The sequence below is a fragment of the Ricinus communis genome, chromosome 7 (assembly GCF_019578655.1).
Source record: "Ricinus communis isolate WT05 ecotype wild-type chromosome 7, ASM1957865v1, whole genome shotgun sequence".
Lineage (NCBI taxonomy): Eukaryota > Viridiplantae > Streptophyta > Magnoliopsida > Malpighiales > Euphorbiaceae > Ricinus > Ricinus communis.
The window spans coordinates 28125252-28149262 of NC_063262.1; the positions used below are offsets into that span (position 1 = coordinate 28125252).

General features: G+C 33.8%; 4 protein-coding genes across 10 annotated transcripts; 2 read left to right on the plus strand and 2 right to left on the minus strand.

Annotated features, from left to right (window-relative positions):
- Positions 1 to 2905: 2905 nt before the first annotated feature.
- Positions 2906 to 6234, plus strand: LOC8278414 (NADH dehydrogenase [ubiquinone] flavoprotein 1, mitochondrial). 2 transcript variants are annotated; one of them, XM_015716752.3, is made up of 3 exons: positions 2906 to 3174; positions 3593 to 5062; positions 5981 to 6234. In XM_015716752.3, the coding sequence occupies exons 1-2, from the start codon at positions 3172 to 3174 to the stop codon at positions 5048 to 5050; spliced, it is 1461 nt and encodes a 486-aa protein (XP_015572238.1). In that variant the 5' UTR covers positions 2906 to 3171; the 3' UTR covers positions 5051 to 5062; positions 5981 to 6234. The 2 variants fall into 2 exon arrangements, with proteins under 2 accessions (XP_015572238.1, XP_002514955.1); XM_002514909.4 differs by having other exon boundaries at positions 3593 to 5051.
- Positions 6235 to 6359: 125 nt separating this feature from the next.
- On the minus strand, positions 6360 to 9736 carry LOC8278413 (receptor-like protein EIX2). Of its 2 annotated transcripts, XM_048376571.1 has the most exons (3): positions 9545 to 9736; positions 9224 to 9460; positions 6360 to 7664 (listed from the first exon to the last, which is right to left on the minus strand). In XM_048376571.1, exons 1-3 carry the CDS (start codon positions 9567 to 9569, stop codon positions 6493 to 6495), a joined length of 1434 nt encoding a protein of 477 aa, XP_048232528.1. In that variant the 5' UTR covers positions 9570 to 9736; the 3' UTR covers positions 6360 to 6492. The 2 variants fall into 2 exon arrangements, with proteins under 2 accessions (XP_048232528.1, XP_048232527.1); XM_048376570.1 differs by having other exon boundaries at positions 9224 to 9736.
- A 1765-nt stretch (positions 9737 to 11501) lies between these two features.
- Positions 11502 to 14610, minus strand: LOC8278412 (GDP-mannose transporter GONST3). 2 transcript variants are annotated; one of them, XM_015716627.3, is made up of 3 exons: positions 14490 to 14610; positions 13481 to 13737; positions 11502 to 13052 (listed from the first exon to the last, which is right to left on the minus strand). In XM_015716627.3, the coding sequence occupies exon 3, from the start codon at positions 13017 to 13019 to the stop codon at positions 11895 to 11897; it is 1125 nt and encodes a 374-aa protein (XP_015572113.1). In that variant the 5' UTR covers positions 13020 to 13052; positions 13481 to 13737; positions 14490 to 14610; the 3' UTR covers positions 11502 to 11894. The 2 variants fall into 2 exon arrangements, with proteins under 2 accessions (XP_015572113.1, XP_015572112.1); XM_015716626.3 differs by having other exon boundaries at positions 14357 to 14494.
- Positions 14611 to 17758: 3148 nt separating this feature from the next.
- On the plus strand, positions 17759 to 24005 carry LOC8278411. 4 transcript variants are annotated; one of them, XM_015716759.3, is made up of 9 exons: positions 17759 to 18269; positions 19012 to 19768; positions 20230 to 21440; positions 21674 to 21935; positions 22041 to 22247; positions 22534 to 22707; positions 22883 to 23074; positions 23217 to 23330; positions 23469 to 24005. In XM_015716759.3, the coding sequence occupies exons 2-9, from the start codon at positions 19082 to 19084 to the stop codon at positions 23799 to 23801; spliced, it is 3180 nt and encodes a 1059-aa protein (XP_015572245.1). In that variant the 5' UTR covers positions 17759 to 18269; positions 19012 to 19081; the 3' UTR covers positions 23802 to 24005. The 4 variants fall into 4 exon arrangements, with proteins under 4 accessions (XP_015572245.1, XP_002514952.1, XP_015572244.1 ...); XM_002514906.4 differs by having other exon boundaries at positions 17759 to 18176; XM_015716758.3 differs by lacking the exon at positions 17759 to 18269 and adding an exon at positions 18341 to 18671.
- Positions 24006 to 24011: the final 6 nt, after the last annotated feature.

The window sequence follows — 24011 nt, forward strand, 5'->3', positions numbered from 1 at the left end:
ATTTAAACTCGATATAATTTACTATTCATAATTGAAAATATTAATTATACTATTGATTGGTATATTTAATAGTTCTTTTAACTTTATAGTGTTTTTACTCACGTATTTTTGTTTATCTTCAGATTTTATTATATATTATAAATAAATGAGTTTATTACATATATTATAATATTACAATATTCCTATTACATACACTAAAAGATTTTATATTATATATTTAATAGTTTATTACACATATTATATTATATATTATAAATAAATTATTTTTGTGTGCTTTCTCTGAAAGGGAACAAGACCATAATTAAGTTCGATATTAACAAATGAATCAGATATAGAAGTTAATATTAATAGAAAGATTATAATCGCAGGCTAATAATGTCAAATTAATTAAATTAAATAATAACGTTTCGAATCTTCTTTTGATTGATTAATTGATTAAAATATAAGATAATATAATCTCTTTCTATGTAACCAATATATTTTCTCAAAAGGTGGCAATGGCTATTGACAATTTATTGAATTAAATTGAGCAATTTGAATTCAGGTTTATATAAGTATAGAAATATAAATTTTATGGAAACTAATTGTGTTGCTTTGTTTATATGCTAAACAAAAGATAAATGAGTAATACATGATTATTATCATTGAAATACAATCAATTATCTACTTTAAGTATGCATTATATATAAATATATACCGGAAATTAGTAATCTTATTTTCAAAATCTATATTTATATTTTTTGATAAATTTTATTACGATGCTAGGCATCCGCAAAATATTTATGAAAAAGTTAGGTTTTAAAAGATTGTTAATTAAGCTGGTTTTCTTAATAAGAAATTAAGACAAAAAAGCATAATACAGTAAAATTTCTCTATAATAATATTCTATACATAAGTAATTTTTACTTATGCATAATTATGGTTCCAATTTAAGTCGGTTATAAAAAAATATTTATTTATATAGTAATATTTATATATCTAACTCTAATATACATATATATATATGTTATGATAATGTTTTATCTTATTGTAATATTATTTTAACCTATCAATGATATGTGTATAATATAATAAAACATTTACGCATCTTATATTTGCTTTATATTATTTCACTAACAATATTATGTATTAAATTAAGGAAGAATTTTAATATTCAAACCTCTATTAATTATAAATTTTATTTGGTTTCCATATACAGATTTTTCTATAATAAGAAAAAGACAAAGTTAAGTACTGAATTGACTGATTTGGGTACATTGCCTGGACTATGGCAAAGTGTAGAGGAGAAAATTAAGCTAAATTTGGCTGAGAGAGAGAGAGAGAGAGAGAGAGAGAGAGAGAGAGAGAGAGAGAGAGAGAGGGAATGGCTGCCTATTGTCTCGTACAATGCATAAATTTCTCCACTTGTATCAAGCCGGACTCAGCCTGCATCTCATTTTTCTGTTAGATTATGATTTAGAATTTATTACTATTGACAAGCCAATATATTATGGTCAAATTACTTGAAGGGAAGCTTTCAGAATTCCCACTAACACAAAGTTGGTATTGAATTAAAAACTAAGAAAAAAAAAAAAAAGTGGTCATAATCTTGTGACTAAAGAATGTTTGCTGGCTTGCATCTTCTAAATATCTTTAGTTTTAATTTTTTTCTCCAAATCTTCTTAGATATCTTCATTTTAATGAAATTAGTTATCTATTATAAATTAGGTCGTATATTCGATTTATTTATATTAGTATGCTAGATTACTAATATAGTCTCACTTGTTGATAAATAAGAAAATATTCGAACTCGAACATAAATAATTTTCTAATTGGTTAATTTTTTGCTCTTTAATTGAGAAATTAAATTTTATATATTTATATATAAAACTTAGTATAAAAAAAAAGTTTGAGTATTCTATTAAAGAAATAGATCACTGCATTAGGGCTTTAAAAGCAATATTGTGCCCCAATTGATTGGCATGCTCTTTTGCACATATGTCAAGCATACAAGAAGCAAGGAGGGACACACATTTTGTAAGATTTAGTAGGAGGGACCCTTTTTTTTTCTCTTCATTGTATACAGGCATTGAAACAAGACCAGCAAAACTCAAAAAAGTTAAGAATTTTAAGAGACTAAAATGGGCATACAAGTTGGATTTCAGTCTCATTCTACATTGTCTTCTTCAAATTTGGGCATTGGATCCTTATCTCTGCCCCACTAATTAGTTCTTAGGGAAATAAGGTAGGTCCACTCCCCCCTCTTGTGGCAATTATATCACATAAATAATACATTATAATAAAATCATATACATTCCATGTGCCCAAACACATAGTAACTTGTCAATATGCTCTAAATAATGCCACGACATTCCATGTATTTTCAATTATTTGCATATCATTCCTTCACCGGCTTCCTTTATTTTTTTCCCTTCAATAGCTAAGATTAATATATGAATATGAAACCCATGAATTTCATTGGTAAATACATACAAATACCATAGTTAATACTTTTGAATTTAATTGCATAACAAATACTAAGAAAAATGATAGAAATTTTGAATTTTAAACATAAAAAACAAATGAGTATTTTCAATAAAATTAAATACATTTAATATAAATTGACTGATGTAAAAAAAAAAAAATTTTTTGAAAGAAATGATTACATTTAATATTATGTTTAGTTTTAGCATGAGAACTAAACACAATTTTTTTCTTAATTATGTTTAGTCATTTTTCTTTACTGAAATAATATCATAACATAGTAAAACATTTATGTTTTATTTGTTTCAATTTTTATTCTTATTCTTTTTAGCATGAAAAACATGAATATCTTACAGCAGGCTTTAGTCCATAACTTGGCTAATGCAATAAAATTTAGCCGTTTTTTTTCCTGTTTTCAGTGAGCCTAGCCCAAGAATCAAAACGCACAGCAAAGCATTAATAGCATCTCATCGAATCACAGCCGTTCACTGTGTGTCGCGGCACCCCGGCGGCATCACAACGTGTTGCTCATAAAAATCACACGCAATAAACGATCATCACCGTCCATTTAGCATACTCCAAGTCGCGAGCGACTAGGGAACTACAGATACACCTTTCTTCGTTCTCTACCTTCTTAGTGCTTGTTGCCTATCTCGATTTGGCGTAATCGCCGGTTTGAAAAACGCTAATCTGCGACGCTTCTCGCTAATGGTACGCTGTACATGTATATTAGGGTTTTTGCAATTCAATTTCTTTTAGATTTCTTGCATTTCTTCTGCTTAGATCCACTTTATTAAATTGTTATTTTATGCTCACGTTATAAATCGTCGTCGTTTAGGTTAACAAGATTTTGATTGTTGAATCAAATTCTGAGTTATAATTTGTTTGCTTGTATGTATGTGTTTTGTGCAATGACTCTTCCAGTGTTTAAGTTTCACATTTCAGTACAGATGATTAAAGAACTAAGCCTCTTTATTTTAGGGTTTTAAGAAGGTGAAAGTTTTTGATTTGTAATTATCGAGATAGGACTGAAACTTGAGCTGCTTGTAACATGTTACATTTTTTTTTTTTTGTAATTTTGTATTTTACATTATGACAATCACTATCTATATTATTTGTTTTGTTATAGGCACCCATTAGGGGCATTTTTAATTTGCAAAGAGCTGCTTTGATTCGGCGTCAAAGTGATAGGTTGGCTGTAGGTATCAGATCATTCAGCACTGAAGCTACAAAAAGTGCTGGTAGTTCCCAGCCTCTCCCTCCTCCACCACCTCCGGAGAAAACCCATTTTGGTGGCTTGAAAGATGAGGACCGGATTTTTACCAACTTGTATGGGTTGCATGACCCTTTTCTAAAAGGTGCTATGAAACGGGGTGATTGGTATAGAACTAAGGACTTGGTGCTCAAGGGTGCTGATTGGATTGTTAATGAAGTGAAGAAGTCTGGTCTTCGGGGACGTGGTGGTGCTGGTTTCCCCTCTGGTCTTAAATGGTCGTTCATGCCAAAAGTGTCTGATGGTCGCCCCTCTTATCTTGTTGTCAATGCTGATGAAAGTGAACCTGGAACTTGTAAAGATAGGGAAATTATGAGGCATGATCCACATAAGCTGTTAGAGGGCTGCTTAATTGCTGGGGTGGGAATGAGAGCATCTGCCGCTTATATCTACATTAGGGGTGAATATGTGAATGAACGGATAAACTTGGAAAGAGCTCGAAAAGAAGCTTATGCAGCTGGATTGTTAGGCAAGAATGCATGTGGATCTGGCTATGATTTTGATGTTCATATCCACTATGGTGCCGGTGCTTATATATGTGGTGAAGAGACTGCACTTTTAGAAAGTCTAGAAGGAAAACAAGGGAAACCAAGGCTGAAGCCTCCCTTCCCAGCTAATGCAGGACTGTATGGCTGTCCCACTACTGTTACGAATGTGGAAACAGTGGCTGTTTCTCCCACTATTTTGAGGCGTGGACCAGAGTGGTTTGCTAGTTTTGGCAGGAAGAACAATTCTGGTACAAAATTGTTTTGTGTGTCAGGTCATGTGAATAAGCCTTGCACAGTCGAAGAGGAGATGAGTATACCTCTAAAAGAGTTAATAGAGAGGCACTGTGGAGGTGTTAGAGGTGGATGGGACAATCTACTTGCAGTAATACCTGGGGGTTCTTCTGTCCCTTTGCTTCCCAAGCACATATGTGATGATGTGCTGATGGATTATGATGCACTCAAGGCTGTCACGTCAGGACTGGGGACTGCAGCTGTGATCGTAATGGATAAATCTACTGATGTTGTGGATGCAATTGCAAGGTTGTCTTATTTCTACAAGCATGAGAGTTGTGGGCAGTGCACACCGTGCAGGGAGGGGACACCGTGGCTTTGGATGATCATGGAAAGGTTGAAGGTCGGGAATGCAAAGTTGGAAGAGATAGATATGCTTCAAGAGGTCACAAAACAAATCGAAGGGCACACTATCTGTGCGCTGGGTGATGCTGCAGCTTGGCCTGTGCAGGGTCTTATAAGGCATTTTAGGCCAGAACTTGAAAGAAGGATTAAGGAGCGAGCGGAGAGGGAGTTGCTGGAAGCTGCTGCTTAAGGTTTCTTACAGGTTCCTTATTGTACTTTATACTTTTAAAATAGACACAAAGGAATGTATCACTTGCATCATGATTAAGTTTGGGCTTGGGTGATTTTTATCGTTACATTTATTATATCCCTGATGGATGCTTATAAACCATTTTAGATATGTGGTCAGTCAGTGGTCACAATCAGCTTTAATTATTCAGATTGTTTCATGATTTCATTAATAAAAAAATATGTTTATTAGCATGCTTGATGTCCATGATCTGCAATAATTACTAAAATGCCTGTACATTAATCTGTTTAGTTAGGATATCAGCTTATATGTTTGTCCTTGTAGAAGACAGAGGAGTAGGGATAGCGCCAGAGAGGATAGATTGAAGAGAACAACCTCCAATATAGGCTTTAAACTTCTTAAATTGTGTACTATGTAATGTTATTAATATCTCTTTCAGCAGGAACATTGGGACTCTTGCAGAGCTGAGAGCTCGCTTTGGATTAGTCCATCTTTTAATGTAGACTACTTGTTTATATTCTAATGTCCTTCAGGTGAGACGTGGGATTATTTATTTTGGTTGTTTGGAGATACTGGAGTGATGTAGAACAGCTTGATTAAAATCGGGAATCAATCAGTTTTAGGGTTTAATTTAATAGAGGAAGGAAATTAAGGTTGATAATCTGAACATATTACTATTAGTAGATAGTTTGAAAATGAGGATATTAGTAGGTTTTTGATGTTTTCTCTTTATACCTGCATATTCTTATGCTCAATCTACAGCATTTGAGTAGATTCACATTACACACCATGAGCTGGCCATTTCATGAGGTAGAGACTGTATTTAATTGCTGAGCTGATGTGGAGGGTTTCTGTTGAACTGATCTTTATGGGCAATAAATTTTGAGTTTTGATGTACGAGGAATGATTGGTTTGCTTTGTTGTGTGTAGGGAAATGGAGACATTGCTGAATAAATGAAGAATTACTGTTTAGTTTGATCAATAGTTCACTCTGGCATATGGAGCTCTCTTGTTTGTTTTAAAGCTGTGTATCAAATATGAACTAATTTCACTGCTCCAGAGAAATAATGATTTGTCTGGGAAGCGACAATTTGCTGTTAGTTCATGTGATTTAACAATCTTTCTAGACACATTTTGAAGGAGGAGAAGAAACATTGTTAATAACATCCCTATTTTACTCTCTACAGGTTTCTTTTTTGTGTTCCAGCGGATATGCTTGACACATTCAATTGATTAACTTAAAGTACTTCTCAATGAAATAATGATCAAGCCATTCAAGCATGTATATTGAGCATTGGCGAAGGAAGGAGACTGGCAAAAGAAAAGCATTAATAATGATAGCAGCATTCCTTACAAAATCCATTCGGCAACACATTAAATACACAAAAAGAGAAATCAACATGACTAAAAACCATAAGAAGCAACAAAATTCTTAACAACAATTACCTTAAACCCCACCGAACTTTGTCCCACAAATGATCTAGGAAATGAAAATATGCATGCCTCCATTGTCTGTTAACCACTAACGGACCAAATGCTCCCCAAAATCCCACAATGAATCCAAGTGCCATGCTCACATAGAACCCATTCACTTCAAAACCACCGTCACTTTTTCTATTTTCATTTGAACTTTCAGTTCTAGGTTGAACTCCAGGTACAGTGCAATTGTTTGTCAATGGAGGTCCGCAGAGGCCTTTGTTCCCGGTGAAACTAGAAGCATTAAAACTCTGCAACTGAGTGCCTGTAGGAATTGTGCCGCTCAAGTTGTTATCTGATAGGTTCAAGTCGCTCAAATATGTCAATTTTGTCATGCTTTGAGGGATTTCTCCGAATAATTGATTTTGTGAAAAATCAATAGCTTCCACCTCAACCATAGCACCAATATCCTCAGGAATTCTTCCTGATAAAAGATTATCCGATAAATTCAACGATTGTAGTCCTATAAGTTTTGTCAGTACCTCTGGAATGTCTCCCGATAAATTGTTGCCAGAAAGATCTAAACTTTTTACAAATCCAAGAATAGAGAAATACTCAACTATTCTTCCTTTCGACACAATTGTAGCATAATCTGAAGCAGATGCATAAAGGCTCCGATAACCATAGAAGCTAGCTGCAGGATTACTGGTAGTCATAGCACTTAACTTGTCAATACAGCTCGGAATAGTCCGAGCGAGATCATTGTGAGCAAGATCTAGGATTTGTAGAGAGGCTAATTGGCAAAGTTCCGGAGGTATATGGCCATGAAATTTATTTTCACGGAGGTTGAGAAAAGCCATAGATGGAAAACTTGCACCCATCCAAGGTGGAATGTGCCCTATGAGTTGATTTTCTCCAAGGTCAAGAGAGACTAAAGATGTACAATCTCTTAGTGACAATGGTATTTCTCCTGAAAGGCTATTATTGCGAAGATGCAAAGACTTAAGGAAGGTTAAAGTTCCAATTGACCTGGGAATATTGCCACTAAAATTGTTGTTGCTTAATCTTATGTACTCTAAGTTTGACCAACTAGACCAACAATCTCGTATTTGTCCAGACAAAAAATTATTATCAAGGTTAATAAGTCTCATTCTCTTCACCTTGTGGATCTTGCGACATACGAAGTGTGATATAGAACCTGAGAATAAATTATTAGAAAGATATAAATCAGTTACATTGGAGGAGACATGGGGCAGTGGTCCTTGAAAATGATTCGAACTCAAGTCAATTGTTGAGTAATAGTAGTAATGAGAAAAGTAAGGAATATCTGGAATGTTTCCATAAATTTGGTTGTGGGAGAGATTTAAGTAAAAAAGTTGTGAAGATGAGTTCCAAAACCAAAATGGAATGTTACTCGAAATTTTAGAGTTCGACAAATCCAAAACAGCTAAGGACTTCAGCAAAGAAAGCCACCTTGGAAATTGTGGGCCAATAGCCCAAGAACTTAATTGCAAGACTTGGAGGTGAATTGGAGGTGGAATCCAATCAGAACTAACTCTCAACATCAAATGATTCTCGGATGCATCAAAGTATCTTAATTTTATCAGTTTTGCAAAATGAATGTCTGAAACATTACCTTCCAATAAATTGTCAGAAATGCTTAACGACTCCAAATTTGTAAGCCCTCCAAGAGAAACAGGCATACTTCCATTCAATTTGTTATTATCAAGGTACAAATATCTCAAGGACATCAATTCTCCCAAAGCCAATGGAATTGGACCGGAGATGGAATTAGATGAAAGGTAAAGGCTGACCAAAGCCTTAAAATGGATAAGGTGATTGCTCAACTGACCAAATAAATGACATCCACTTAATCTCAATGACTCCAGCCCATTTGAAACACATCCTTGTAGAATCTCAAGGACGGCATTTATGTCTTGGCTTAGTTTGAGACTTTCCAAAGAAAGGGACTTCAAATTGCAAAGATTTTTGAAGGATGTTGGAATTCCTCCTTCAAGTTGAAGATCTGAATTGAGTGACAAGTCAAGGCTAGCGAGAGAGGTCATGTTTCCAATGGTGCTCGGAATTTTACCTTGCAAGGCATTGGAAACAAGACTGAGAAGCTCAAGATGAGGTAAATTGAATAAACAATCGGCACCGAAGAATTGAAATCATTGACAGAGAGGTCAAGTTCCTGAAGTGAAGTCATGTTTCGAAAATCTTTAGGGATTGGTCCGTAAAAGAAGTTGCGCGCTAAATTAAGAGATTTGAGAGATTTAAGAAGAAATATCCATTTAGGAACTAAAGAAAAAGAATTCCATGACAAATCAAGAATAGAAAGAGATGAAAAGTTGACATTTACTAATGACGGAATAGGAACAAGCTCGCAACCTGACAAGTGCACTTCTTCTAGAAAAGGGAGCGTGTTCATCACTTCCAACCAATTGAAGCTTTGGCTAAGCTCCACATAACTCAAATCAAGGAATTCTAGCAAAGAAAGACTAGAAAGCCAATGGAAACTGTCAACATATAATGTCCCATAGCCCGAGAGCTCATTGAGATTAAGATATTGCAAATTGGAAAGATTGGCCAGTTCATGAGGAATCATTCCCCCAAATCCTGCACCAGAGAGATTAAGGTATCTTAAACTCCCTATAGAGCCAAGGAATTTGGGAATTTGAATTCCTCCAAAATCATTATTGCTTAAATCTAAGAACCTCAATTCCTTCAAGTTGAGCAAAGATGGACTAATCTTACCACCAAATGTTGACTTCATGCGGTACTCTTCATAATCATATCGGCCGAGATCATAATATTCTTGGTGCGATAGACTTCGAAGATGGAGTTCAAGAACATGGCCAGTTAAGTTGTCGCAAATGACTCCAGACCAACTGCAACAATCTCCATCACCAACCCATGTTGTAAGCCTTTTTGAAGGATCTTTGAGCTCATGCTTGAACTTCAAGAGGGCTTCTCTTTCGCTCGGACTGCACCCTGAAATATTAAAACTCCCATAGCAGAAGCCAAGACTAGTGGTTGCAATGAAGAAAAAACAAAAGAAAGGAATTATAAGTATACCACTCATTGATTTTCCCATGAACATTCACTTCACTGCAAGAATCTTTGCCTAAGGGTTGCCTTTTTATAGTGCTCTACAATTGTAAGCTTTACACTTGAAAGATGTCCAAGCATAATTGCTGGATAAGTAGTACTTAGAAGATGTGTGGGAGCATCATCCTCTCATCTTCAGCTTGCATAGAAATTTCAAAAGTTATATTGTGATTAGTTTTGATTGATAACAAATCAAGGTCACTAAATTGGCCCTAATGATACTCCATACGTATTCTTTTCCAACACCAATTTTCAAATTCACATTTATGTCTTTATCAATCATATTCAATCGGCATATTATGCTAATGAAGTCATTACCTCTGGTCAAAGTCTTTCTGAACATATAATTGCATATCTAGGTGAATAAAATTAATACTAAATAATTTAAGTTACGTGATAATTATTTGATGGAACATCTCTATCAATTGCATTCAAATGTTTTTGATTTTTCTTTTGACTAAATGACCCTTTGTTTTCTTACAATTTTGCATCTTGTATGGATGAAAAATAATATTTTTTTTATTTATTAATGGGCTCCAAGGTCACTAAATTGCCCCTAATGATACTCCATAGGTATCCTTTTTCCAACATCAACAACTTTCATATTCACGTTTATGTTTCTATCAATCAATCGGCATTTATGCTGATAAAGTAATTACCTCTAGTCAATGTCTTTTATGAACGTAATGTGTGGTGCAATGACCATTTATTCTTGGAAAAAATACTTATATTAATGGATTCGTCTAGAGCGAGATTAGATTATCGAGGACTATTCTGTTAATAAAAGAATAATAAAGGTTCAGCGTGCCAATTAACTCTTTGTCCAAATTAGTTATCCAACGATCAAATTAGACCAGAGAGATAAATTTGACAGAGTAACAGTAACATGCTTTATATATCTAAAAGGTCGGCAATTTGACCTGACATCCTGAAGGGACCAAAGCTGACTACTGGCCTGAGGTAAGAAGTGATAGCCATGGCTTTAATCTATCGGCCATAATTTTCAAAATAACTTTGTAGCTGAAATTACATAGCTTGATTAGCCTGAATTCTTCACATTTTGACTTTAGATTTAAGTATGTTATATACAACTCATCGTCATTTTAATTATTATTTTCTTTTATTTATTTTAATTTAGTAAAATTTAAACTCTAACGTCTATTTTTAAATTAATCTTACTTTACCACTATACTAAAACACCATACCAATTTAACTAAATTATATATTATTATAAGCTAGTGTAACTACAATAGGAAAAAAAACATAGAGAGACCAAAATCCTAATCCTAAAATAACTGAGAAATTTCAAGCTATAGTATCATTGAAATAGGATGAGAAAACTATATTTCTTAACTTTGAAATTTAATTTTATCTAACATGACTAGATTTAGAAGATTAAAGAATCTTGATAAATGTTGGTCTTTGGAAGTCTTTATCATTATTTGTTTTGGTTTTATTATTTAGAAGGTTATCTTATTAGAAATGTGTTCATTAGTTTAGTAGGAAATTGAATACTTATTGGGATAGGCTATTCATATATATATTTGTTCGTATCGTGACATATTAATTAGAATTAGTCTCCACTAATTATCATAATTTCTTTTGGAATTTAGAGTCTCACCCATCCATCCATGGCGAAAGGAATCCCGCGCTTTCATGATGATCCTCTTGGTGGAAGAGGCGATGTTCTTCGGTATATGTTGGATCATTGAATTTAAGCAATATTTGTTCAAAGAGAATCACAGAAGATGTATTGTTTGGTACAGATGATAACGTGGGATATCAAAGAACTAACAAACAAGGATCATGTACTGGAATACTGTAGAAGGGAAAGGGCAATGAAGAATTTAAAGAGAAGACGAGAGTTGTTGCTGCCTTTTTAATTTTGTCATTTTACTAAACAAGAAAAAAAAAATGCCAACAATTAACATAACTGAACTGATTAAACATTAAATGACAAGAAAAATACTAACATCCAATATAACTGATAATTGATATCTACTTCATTGGTACATTTTGATTTCTCATGATTATCAACTTTAAAGACATTATATTACTGCTAGGACATTCGAATAAATAATAACAACAGAAAGTACTATTTCCCCTTGCCTGTTTTTCTGGGTTTAGTAAAATGTATAGAAAAGGATGTGGCCTGGAAAACGATTATTGCCAAGCCCACCCATATTTCCTACCAAAAGAATTTAGTTCAAGCACCTGGTTGTAATGACCAGAAAATTCCAATTCCACAAATTTACCAACAGAAAACTTCAACCTGATTTTTAACCAAAAGAATGATCATATTGCCTGAAGGAAAGCCTCATTTTCCCAGATGAGATTCAGTCGCTTCCTTCTCATTACTACTTTCTATCCTGCTTTGCATTTCTAGTAGCTTCTGCTGTTCTTCCTCGGTCTCTTCAGTCTTTACTGCTGGAGCAGACTTAGGCTTACTTGTGGACTGCTGATACATAATCCCGCCTAGCATGCAAATGAGAAGCCCTACGGTGCCGATGAATGATGAATGTTTATCCCAAATTACCAGATTGATAACCACTGTTAACAGCTTATTTACCACGCCAAGAACAGTATATCCTGTTGCAGAAATTGCCCGCCTGCAGGAAAACCCAAAGAAAGAGATGGCTAAACCAAACAAGCAAGATAACCCAACAGGCAGAACCACCTCAAAAGTGTACCAATCCGACTCATCTGTGAACTCGTGCTTTATCTTCTTCAGTTCTCCCATTATTAGCAATTCCAAGGGAAATAGTAGGAGGGCCTCAAGATTGTTATACAGCACAAGACCCCATGTATTTAAGCCTATGGTCATCACTACATGCTTAATGTACACAAAATCTACAGTCATGCTCACCAAATAAGCAAGAGCCCAACTATAAGCTGTGACTGTGAACTGGTAATCAGTGAGAACATAAAGCACACTTCCACCAAAAATAGTGGTAAGTGAGAGCCATGTCTTTAATGCCGGCCATGGCTGGTGCAGGAACAGGGTTTCACCTATTGCGACAAATATGGGAACTACAGATCGGAAGACAATGAAGGTATCAACATTGGCATGGAGTAAGAGCTCACTATTGGTAAAGAGTGAGAGGTAAAACATAATTGCAGCAGGTAGGAAACGCCACATGGTCAAAAGGTCTAGCCGGTCATGCTCCACGAGTTTGAACCACCCACATGCAAGGACACCTGCGGCACTAGTGAAATACTGTAGAGCAGTTAGAGCTCCAGGATAAGGGAATTTCATTACTGCCCACTTGTTGATGATGGAGAGCAGAGATGCTGAAAGGCAATATCCAGCAGCTATACCATAAATAGATGTCTGACGGAGTAAGCCACTGTACCAGGTTGCCTGGATATCATTAGCAAGAGACGAGGCTCCTGGACCTTTCTGGTTCTCACCAACTTTAGGATTCTCCACATCACCAGACATTTGAAATTGAACTGGTCTAGCAGGGAAAGAATCCTGTAATAAATTTGAAAACATAACTAACTAACACGTTACAGGTAAAATGGATCACATGGTGAGTTTATAAAAGAATAGAAGCAAACACACATGGAGATGCAATTTTTCCTATGATATTCTCAAAAATTAAGAGAAAACGGCATGTGGAATTCTCCAACTAGTTGTGGAACTTCACAGTCAGCTGTCTACCTTTGGAAACAGTTAAGCAAGTTTATTTATCCATTGTTGACAAATCACTATCAAAATCTACTTCGAAATAATATGTTTTCCTCTTTTCCTTACCAAACTCTGACCTTCTAAGTTCTATCTATTATTTCATTAGTCACCTAATTCAGATTCTCAACATACACACTCACCTCAAGACATAGAAAATTAAACACCAGTTATGTAATTCAAATTTATAAAACTGGAACTGGAGAAAAGCTAACCTCAATATAATGGAAGTTGAAAGGTAAAATCAAAACAATTAGGTTTTAAAGGTACGAGCAAGTGTGGGCCTTTATCTCTCTATTGAATCTTGAGATGCTGAACCTGAAATTCCAAGCTTCATGGCTTGCTACCTGCTCCAATGTGCAGGTCGCTGCAAGATGAATCTCCTTTTCACCTTCACCTCCCCAAAGACCAACTGATTAACAAATAAGACTTCTACTGAATCAAGATATAAGTTGTCCTTCTCATCTGGTCCCTGTCATAAAAAGAAATCATCAAAACAAGTATTAAGAATTGGTCAGGTAATAAATTAAAACTCATTATAGATTCCAGGTATCCTTGGTTTTGCATTGAAATATAGAAAACCAGAGAAGGCACAAAAATTGAAGGATAAAGAGGCTTATTATGTAGAGAAATGTCACTGATGCATATATGAAAAATCATGGTCAGCATAACCGATCCGCAAACAAGATTGATGTAAAACTTTTAAAACTCAATAACCAAAGAAAATTTTATAAGCTAAATAGACTAAACAAAAGAAAATATAAAACTTATTAGATAAAATCATAATACAGACAACACCATAATCCACACAAAATCAAAACTCACTACCTGATTGTATTAACAATTCATAAACAAAACAAAATCTCTATCTCAAAACTGCTTATAACGAAATAACGCTTCTACAGTTATAGCCATCTCAAAAAATTCATACGAATGCAACTTAACAGAATAGAACTTAAATCTAAATATGATTATTTTTCCCAATAATATAGTTCCATTGAGCTAAGATTAGTGGAGTTTTAAAACAACTACATGAAAATTTAAAAAATTAAAAAAAAATGAAAAAAAAAAAATAAAGGAGTATATACTACCTCAGTTTCCTTTCTAATTCTAATTCGGTTTCTCGCATTTTCTCAGCACCCAAACAAAAGTTAAATAAACGAACCCGAAATAGGAAACGCATTGCCAAATCAAAAATAAAATTAGAGAAGAGAGAGAACTGACTCTGGATCTAGCGGGTAGTGTAGTGTGCTGGTCCCGAGCATGCTCTGCTATTCTCTGGTGATGAATCGAAATATTCAAAGTGACGTCGTTTATATAGACACATAGGAAGTTTGGAATAATATAATGGGCCTCTAATTTAATTAAGGCAATAGCCAGTTAGGCAACTCAATTAGCAAGTCTATTTCAATTCCATTACTATTTCACTAGTTGCAATTAATTCTTTTTTTTTTTCAATTGTAATTAATTGGTATTTTTGCTAAACTCACAGTCCAATTATAACTTTTCTTTTGGGCTTTTATTCCAATTAGAACTTAATTATACAATTAATTGTATGATTAAATGTTTACAGTATTTTCTTTTGCATGTGCAATAATTACAATTTTTAGGGTTTTCCTTTTAATTTTTGCCCCAGCCTGGAGATTTAATAAACTCTCCTTTTTTTTTTTTTTTTTGAGATACATTCAATTATCTCATAAATAATGCCATTATAGTATTAAGAAAATAAAAATATGAAATATTTTATAAATTAAGTGTTTGTTAGAAAAATTTAAGGAATTAATAAAAATAAAATGCACAAGAATTTCAATACAAATATTAGCACAAATTGCACTTATTAAGAAACCCACTAATTATTATTTTTCCAATAAAGTCAATGTCAAATTTTCCAAGCCCTCATAGCTTGTGAAAGAATTAAAGGTGAATTTAAGTTTGAGTTTCTAAGTTATTAATTAGTCAATGATCTAAAACTCCCACATGAAAGAAAAATTATATATATATATAATTTATTTTCTTTTTGGCAACACTATACAATTTAAGACAGAGTTAAAGATTAGACAAATTAATTGTCAATATTTGAGTGTAAGTAATATAAATTTTTGATATCATACTTTTAATAAGTTCACTTGACAAGTTTTTAATATCCAACTTTTTTTAAATTATTGATTCAAAGTTTTATTTGTTATAATTGTATTTCTTTTTCCAATTCAATACTCATATCTTCACATATTGTTTAGAAAATTATATAATAAAACTTATAAATTATTATACATATAATTTTCCTAGTTGTACTCCCCTCCATTAATATTTGCCTAAAATTTCATTGAGCACATGGGTTAATTTGACTTAAAAGTTTCTTGGAGTTAGTAACCCAATACAAGATAAAATAAAAATATAGTAACTCTTAGAGCATGTGTATGTAGGTGCATGAAAATCTTATATAAATTAAATGTTACATTATAAGTTACCAAAATTATTTTAATATTGCCTTTTGTCACTCCCAATTTGAGATTTTATTTAAATTTATATTGAGATATACACCTATAATATTTCTATATTCAGCTATGGGGATATTTTAAGAGGTTTATATATATATATATATATATATATATATATATATATATACTTGGATCAAGATTTAAGGTTGATGGGTTGTTGCCCATTTAGACTTTGGGTCGGTATGTCTCTCCATTGACTTCATCTAAAGGCAACTTTTAATCAGTGTTGTCTATGATGTACGTTATATTGTGCTAATCATCTCAATTAACAAATAAGATGCCTTTTTTTTTTATTTTGATAGGTCAATTTAATATTTAAAATTTTTATTAAATTTAATTAATATTTAAATTTTATTGTATTTAGTATTTATATATATATATATTAATAATATTTAAACACTTTTATTTAATACACGTGGACGTATTAAATTGACTTTACATATTAAAAAGTGTTAAAATATCATAAAAAGTAAATACGGATATTTACTAAATTATATTAAAAGTTATAATGATAAACTGACTAAATAGTAAACATAACTAATGTGGGCAAAGTGGGCGTTTATGCATAAGAAAATAATATTATTATTTAGATTTCATATGTTGTGACGTGGCAGTGTCATGGCCTATATCTACGTGTAATATACATCTAAAAGAATTTTATTTTTAAATTAGAATATTATAATTATAGCTATTAAATTAAATAATTTATCGTTATATAAAGAAATTTTAGTTAGTTTAGATTTGTCAATAATTTTTAGAATTTTATATTATTAGGTAGCTATATCCTTTTATCTCATTAATAAATCTTTCAGTGTCAGCGTCAGCCCAGCAATATTATTTATTTATGAAAATCATAAATTTTCTTTTTTTCAGTTTGATAAATTAAAATAATCTATTAACAACAATAAGAAAATTGCTAAATTATAAAATAATTTATTAAAAAGAAAATAAAAATCTCTTTTCACCAATAATTCTTAAATTATAATGGATAATACCTTCAATAATATAAAATTTAAATTTTTTAAATGCAGCCCGATAACTTATTTATATTAGTCCAATCTATTTTATTTTTTAACTATTCACATATTATAATACAAATAGGACGCACTACAACTTAAGTAATTTGTTATAATAAATTAAAATTTACCTGATGTTTACTTTTAACAGCATGTCAATCTCTAGGTGTATAATACACCTAAGTGCACTACAGAAAAAAACCTAATTTCCTTAGATATTATCAAAATAATATAATGATATAGAAGCAACACTTATGACAATGATAATAAAAATAAATACAGTCTCAAAATGACAATTCTATTATTACTAAATTAACAGTTAATAATCATGAGAAATACCATAAAGTATTTTGATGATTAATTTTGTTTCATCTTCAAGCTCATCATAACAAATCCAATCCTATTGCATTACATTAGGAGAAAAGCTTAGAAGTTTCCATTTTTTATTTTTCAAAATTTGTTGTGACACAAATAATCAAAACACTTTGTATTTATTATGGAGCAACAACATAAGTAATTAGTATTCTCATCAAAACACTTCAAATTAAAAGTCTTTTTTTATCTATTAATTTAATTTTGATGGATGTTTATTTCTTTCATGACTACAACTTTGTATTAAACATTAACCAAATTTAATGATTGAAGAATATCATCATATTTTAAGATCCAATTATTACCCTATTGATATTGGAAAAGGTTTTTTTTTTTTTGGTTGTAGATATAAGAAAAGATCATGAATTATTACATGTGATCATTACATGAAAAACTCAATCATAGTATTTACTTCAAAAATGCAATCGACTGTTTAATATTTTATCATCTTTCTAAAACAGTTTAATTAAACTCAGAAAACTTGCAATTAAACAGCTCAATATCTAACCTTGCAAAGCATTAATCGGCCTAATGCTAATCACCAGCCTTGCAAATGCAATAGGCCCAAAGAAAACAGCTTTGTTTAAAAATAAAGAATCATGCAGTTGAAGAAAAAGAAAAAGAAAAAACAAAAACAAGAAGAAAAAGAAACATGACCAACTTAACGCGGTTTTTGGCTGTTTTGGTTTTGGGCAGTTTGTTTGTTTGTTTGGTTAGATAGATAAACATGAGACTTTCCTTTCCTAATCCGTCGATCCTTTTCCTTAGCTTTTCCGTTTCAAGATTCTCACTACACAGACACTACTGTGCACAAAAGCACACAGCTTTCCCCTAACTAAAACTCATGATTGCCTCTCACTTCTTTTAACTTATGTCTTCACTGTAACATTATTGTACAAAGTTAAAGAAAACCACAAAAAAAAAAAAAAAAAAAATTGTTATCATTATTATTCTTAGCTTTAGCTTGTCATTCTTTCTTTCTATTCTTGATTACTTTATAGTACCCAATAACAGTCTCTTTTCAGGTAACCCACTTGAGCAAACATCCATTTCTTGATTAGATAGCTTTTGCTCTTTACTTTCTTGCATTGCATTGATTTTAAAAGCTTCTTTATTGGGTTTGTATTCTTTTTAAGTTCTTTTTAGTTATTGGATTAGTATTATTTAGATCTAATGGTTTGTTGAATATGGTTATTATATTTTAATGCTTTGATGAAGTGTGCTGTTTTTGTCTCTTTCTGCACTTCTCTTGGATTCTTTCTCTTTCTGTTCTATGTGTTATAGTGTTTATTTTGATCTTAATATAGCTTTGTTCTTCATTTCCTCCTCACTTGAACTGGTGGCATTTTTCTTTAATCAACTGTATTGAAATCAGTTGAAGTAGTATTTTTTGCTTTACCTTTTGATTTCTCTTTCTAGTGTCCAGGCATAGAATGAACTGCGAGTCTTTTTTTTTTTGTTCATTGGTTGTTTCATTTGGGGAGGTCTTCTTCAAGGTTATAAAATATTTACATTATGAGGTTTGCTTTGCATAATTTACATTATTTTTTGTTTATTTTAATGCTAATGCAGTGCATGAATGAGCTGAGTCATGCTTTAAAAATATTGCTAGTAATTTGTATGTGAAGACCTGTCCATGTTCTGTCTGTCTTTTTTCTTTAATTATTTTTTTCCTTTTATGATCAAAATTTACTGTTTTTTGCCCTTAATTTTGTTAAGAAATTAATGTTGGTGGATTTCATCTTTATTTGGAATTACATGTATGTATGGCCACAATTTGAAGCTCCTTTCTTTTCTTTCTCAGCTATGCTGATTTTTATGTTGGTAAATGCTAATATTTTCTGTATTGACTTTTTAAAGGTTTGATCAACATATGTCATTATTGGTTTGATCACACCTACCAAGAGCAACACCAGGAATTCTCATCAACATGGTTCTTGGGCTCAGATCAAAGAACCGGAAAAGGCACTTCAGTGCACAGGTTGATTACCTCATTCATGTCCTAGAAATCAAGCCTTGGCCCCCATCTCAGTCTCTGAAATCTATAGAATCTGTATTTCTTCTGTGGGAGAATGGTGACCACAGTTCTGGGTCTTTCACTTCCAATGTTGGAGACGGGAAAATTGAAATTAGCGAGTCTTTCAGGCTACCGGTTACATTATATAGTGAAGCACCCAGAAGAGGCACTGTTCGAGCCAGTTCCCAGAAGAACTACTTAGAATTTAGCTTGTATGAAACTCGAAAGGACAAAGCAATGAAAGGTCAGCTCTTGGGATCTGCAGTTATAAACCTGGCAGATTATGGAATCATCAAAGATGCTGTAACCATAAGCACTTTGATTAACTTCAAGAAGAACTCTAAGAGTACAGTGCAGCCAGTTCTTTCTGTTAATATTCAACCATTTGAAAGAGATAGCACTAGCTTGTCTAAAGAAGCATCACTGGACAAGGATGGAAGTGAATCTGTTTCAGAAGTGACTAATGAAAATGATGAGGAAAGTGAGATTGCCTCCTTCACCGATGATGATGTTGATGATAATTTTTCTTCACATTCATCAAGAACTGCTTCTTCTCTTGCTATGGAGTCTAGTAGAGGTTCACCAGGTCAAGATGAAAAGGTACCCTTTCAATAGTCATTTCCATTTTCAAGCCTCTCTTCAGGGATATGCTTCTTAATGTTGAACATTATGCAGATGTGACTGAAATATTAAGATCTTGTCTTGTGGGACATAGAATTGGATTGGATTTATGGAAGCTGTTCGACTTGAATTCAAAATTGAAGTGTAGGGCATGTTGCACAACCCAATAGAAGTATACTGAGTATGCTTTCCAATTCAAATGCCATTGCCTGAACTCCCTGCAGCCAAATTTTAATATTTTCATATAATTTCTGCAGCTTTTGTTGTTATGAATCAATTGAAGTGAATTGCATGTATAGGTTTTTCATGTTTTCCTTGTGAAGTATGTTTTCTTTCCTATCTGCAGAGTTATATCAGATGGTAGACAACAATAACTGTCTGCATGAAATTTCGCTCTTTCTTTGTAGACTGTAATATGGTGAGTTTCCCTTTAATTGCAGAACTTCCCAGGATCAGGAAACAGTGACTTACGGAGGGTCAATGGGGAGCTTACTCTGCTGTCAGGTGTACCATCTTCAAACCCAGAGGTGAAATCCACAAACGAGGCTTTCAAACAATTGAATGAAGCTTCACGCCCTCCATCATCAACAGGCTTATCGTCTAATTTGAGGAGTTCTGTGAATGATTTTTTAGGTAAAGTTGTATCGTCAGATGGCTGTATTCAGATGGCTAAGAACTCAAACCATGCAGAGAATGAAGCCTCTCAATCCAACCAAGAGGCTGGTAAAAAAGATAAGAAATATGAGAAAAGTGGACTAGAGGTGATAGCAACTAGTAATTTACATGTTGCTATTATGGAAGATAAGTTGAAAAAGCAACAGCATGGCGATGGACGTAATGTGGAGTTTTTAGCAGAAAAGAAACATACTTTAGAGGAGGAAGAACTAGTTGGTAAATTAGCTCAAGAAGCTACAGGAAGGCCAGCCAAATTAAGGAGTAATACCCTTGCATTCAACAGGGCAGCAAATGGTGTGCAGGGCAATACACGCAGAGATAAACTAAAACATTTGAAATCTGTTCAGTTACAGTATGATGTAGATGAAAGTGATGAGCCCTTCAGCAATATCCGGTTTGTCAAGAAAGCAAAGGAAAACGGCATTCCTGAAAATGTTCATAAAGGTGGCTTAAGCGACAGGAAAGAAACAACCAACAACTTTCCTGACAACAAACTCCAATTGAAATCTGAAATTGAAATTCTTGAGGAAGAGTTAAGTAAGCCTGCTGCTGAAGAGGCAGGCGATTTTTCAGCTATTGCCAATCGTGAAAACTTAAAAAACAAGGTCCAGATTATGGAGAAGGCAAAGGAAATTAACCTTCCTGGCAACATTCATAAAGCTGATGTGACTTGTGCACCAGGTGAAATTGAACAACCCCAAAGCAGATTTTCTGGAAACAACATTGAGTTGGAAACTAGGGTTGAAATGCTTGAGGAAGAGTTGATTGAAGCTGCTGCAGTTGAGGTTGGCCTTTATTCAGTTGTAGCTGAGCATGGGAGTTCTACAAACAAAGTCCATGCTCCGGCTAGGCGTCTTTCAAGGTTTTATCTTCATGCTTGCAAGGCGAGATCACAGGATTATAGGGGAAATGCAGCTAGAGCTATCATTTCGGGATTAGTTTTGGTTTCTAAAGCATGTGGAAATGATGTACCAAGGTGTGTGATATTACTGTTCTGTTTAACTCTACAACCCAGTTGTTAAATTTTCGCAGTTTTTTGCTTACAACGTACTGTAACAAACAAATGTCTACCCTAGCTTACGAATTCTAAGAATAGGCATGCCAGTGATCATAACATGGAAACTTCTATTTGTTCCATGGTGATAAAACTCGTTCATGCATGGCTACCTTGTGGAATAATTTATTGACTATTTAATCCTTTTTAATCAGGTTAACTTTCTGGCTGTCAAATTCCATTCTTCTGAGAGCAATTGTAAGCCAGGCTGTTGAGAAATTGCAAGTTCCAGCATCAACATCCATCAACAAAAATGGTGGTCAAAGGAGCAGGCCTCAGTCCTCCTTTCATGAAGATAATGAAACTAATAAATCAAAAAGTTGTGATGAGTGGGAGGAAGCTCAAACTTTTGTTGCAGCACTGGAAAGAGTTGAAGCTTGGATATTCTCTCGAATTGTTGCGTCAGTTTGGTGGCAGGTGAGATCCTACTTCTATGGTTTATGCAGCTGAATTATCTTATTTTTGAAAATTTTTAGCATTAAATTGAAAAATGAGCTTACATTGGTTTCTGTTTTGTTTCAGACTCTAACTCCACATATGCAGTCCACAGCAGTTAAAGGCTCAGGGTCAAAGAAGACTCATGCTAGAAGGTATGGACTGGGTGACCAAGATCAGGGGAATTTTGCTATTGATTTATGGAAGAAGGCCTTCAAGGATGCATGTGAGAGGCTTTGCCCTATTCGAGCTGGGGGGCATGAATGTGGTTGCTTGCCTGTGCTAGCTAGATTGGTATGTTTTGTATATTGCTAGCTTCTTCCACAATATGTATTACAAAGTAGAATATTCTTATTTGGTCTGTTGTCTTTTCCCTTGTCCAGTGGAAATTAATGTTGAACTCTTGATTTTTATTTTCCTCACATTCTCCTAGCTTGATTGATCATTGCTGTTACTGGACTCTGACTATCATGTTTCCACCTTTGGGTCAATTATCACCTCCCATCGTTGCATGAGGCTTTGATAATGTACTTAGAAAGTATTTCTGATAGAAAAATGACAATCTCAGTTCTGTTTCTAGGTAATGGAGCAGTTGGTGCATAGGTTAGATGTCGCCATGTTCAATGCCATTCTCCGGGAATCAGCTGAAGAGATGCCAACAGACCCTGTTTCTGATCCCATTAGTGATCCAAAGGTTCTCCCAATACCAGCTGGAAAATCAAGCTTTGGTGCTGGCGCACAACTGAAAAATGCTGTAAGTAATAGACACATCACACATATTCTCTTAGGCTGGATGCATTCTCAAGTTAATTTTTATGTGAACAAAGCTCTTTGATGATTATAATGATAAAGAATGCTGTACTTATGAATTGATCGGGTCTCCTTGTTTTTCTTGATCTGTTTATCTTTTCTGTCTTTATAACAAACAGGTAGGAAACTGGTCCAGATGGCTCACAGATATATTTGGAATTGATGATAGTGACTCAGATGATAAGGTTGAGCTTGACAGCAATAGACTAGAATCTGGGGCATCCTTCAAGGTTTTCCACCTTCTTAACGCATTGAGTGATCTCATGATGCTTCCCTTTGAGATGCTTGCTGACAAGTCAACAAGAAAAGAGGTTAACACCTTAATTGAACTTTCCTTTTTCTCCCCACTAATTCACATGCCTATATATATTTGTGTATGTGGCACATATTCCCCTTCTTCCTCACATTTCTTTCAATGTCGCTTGTTCGTTGTTTAAATTTTCTCAATTGCAGGTTTGTCCTACATTTGGTGCTCATATCATTGAGAGGGTTCTTAACAATTTTGTCCCAGATGAATTCAACCCAGACCCTATCCCAGATGCAATTTTCGAGTCCCTGGATTCTGAGGTTAGTCCAGAAGTTATTTTTGCTTCCCTATTCATTTAACTGTAATGCATACTGTTTTAATCACGTGGGGGCAGATTCATTTTGTTCATTTTACCTGTCTTTGGATGATTGCATAATTTTGTCTTCTCTTGACTCAAGGACCTTGCTAAAGATGGGAAGGAGTCTATCACAAGCTTTCCATGCATTGCCACTCCTACGATCTATTCACCACCTTCTACAGCTTCACTGACAAACATTATAGGAGAAGTGGGAAATCAAACTCTGCAGAGAAGTGGATCAGCATTGCTTAAGAAATCGTATACCAGTGATGATGAGCTTGATGAGCTGGACTCACCCTTGACTTCTATCATTATTGACAATTCCAGGGTTTCTCCTGCTTCAACAGCATCAAATTGGACGCCAAAGGGTAAGGGAGGCAGGAAAGTTGTTAGGTATCAACTACTCCGGCAAATATGGAAGGATGGTGAATAACCTTTTTCATTTGCCTCTCCCTCTCTCCTGTCATATATGTACATAGAGATGTAATTTTTATAGGCCGGTTTTTAAGCTTTGATTATGAGTCAAAACTGGTACGGTTGCTTAATCCAATAGCTTGTAAGCAAATTTTCCTCCATTCTTATGGTGCTTTGTTTTCATGGTCAAAAGCTGTAATGGAAGCAGAACTCTTTTTGGTCTTATTAA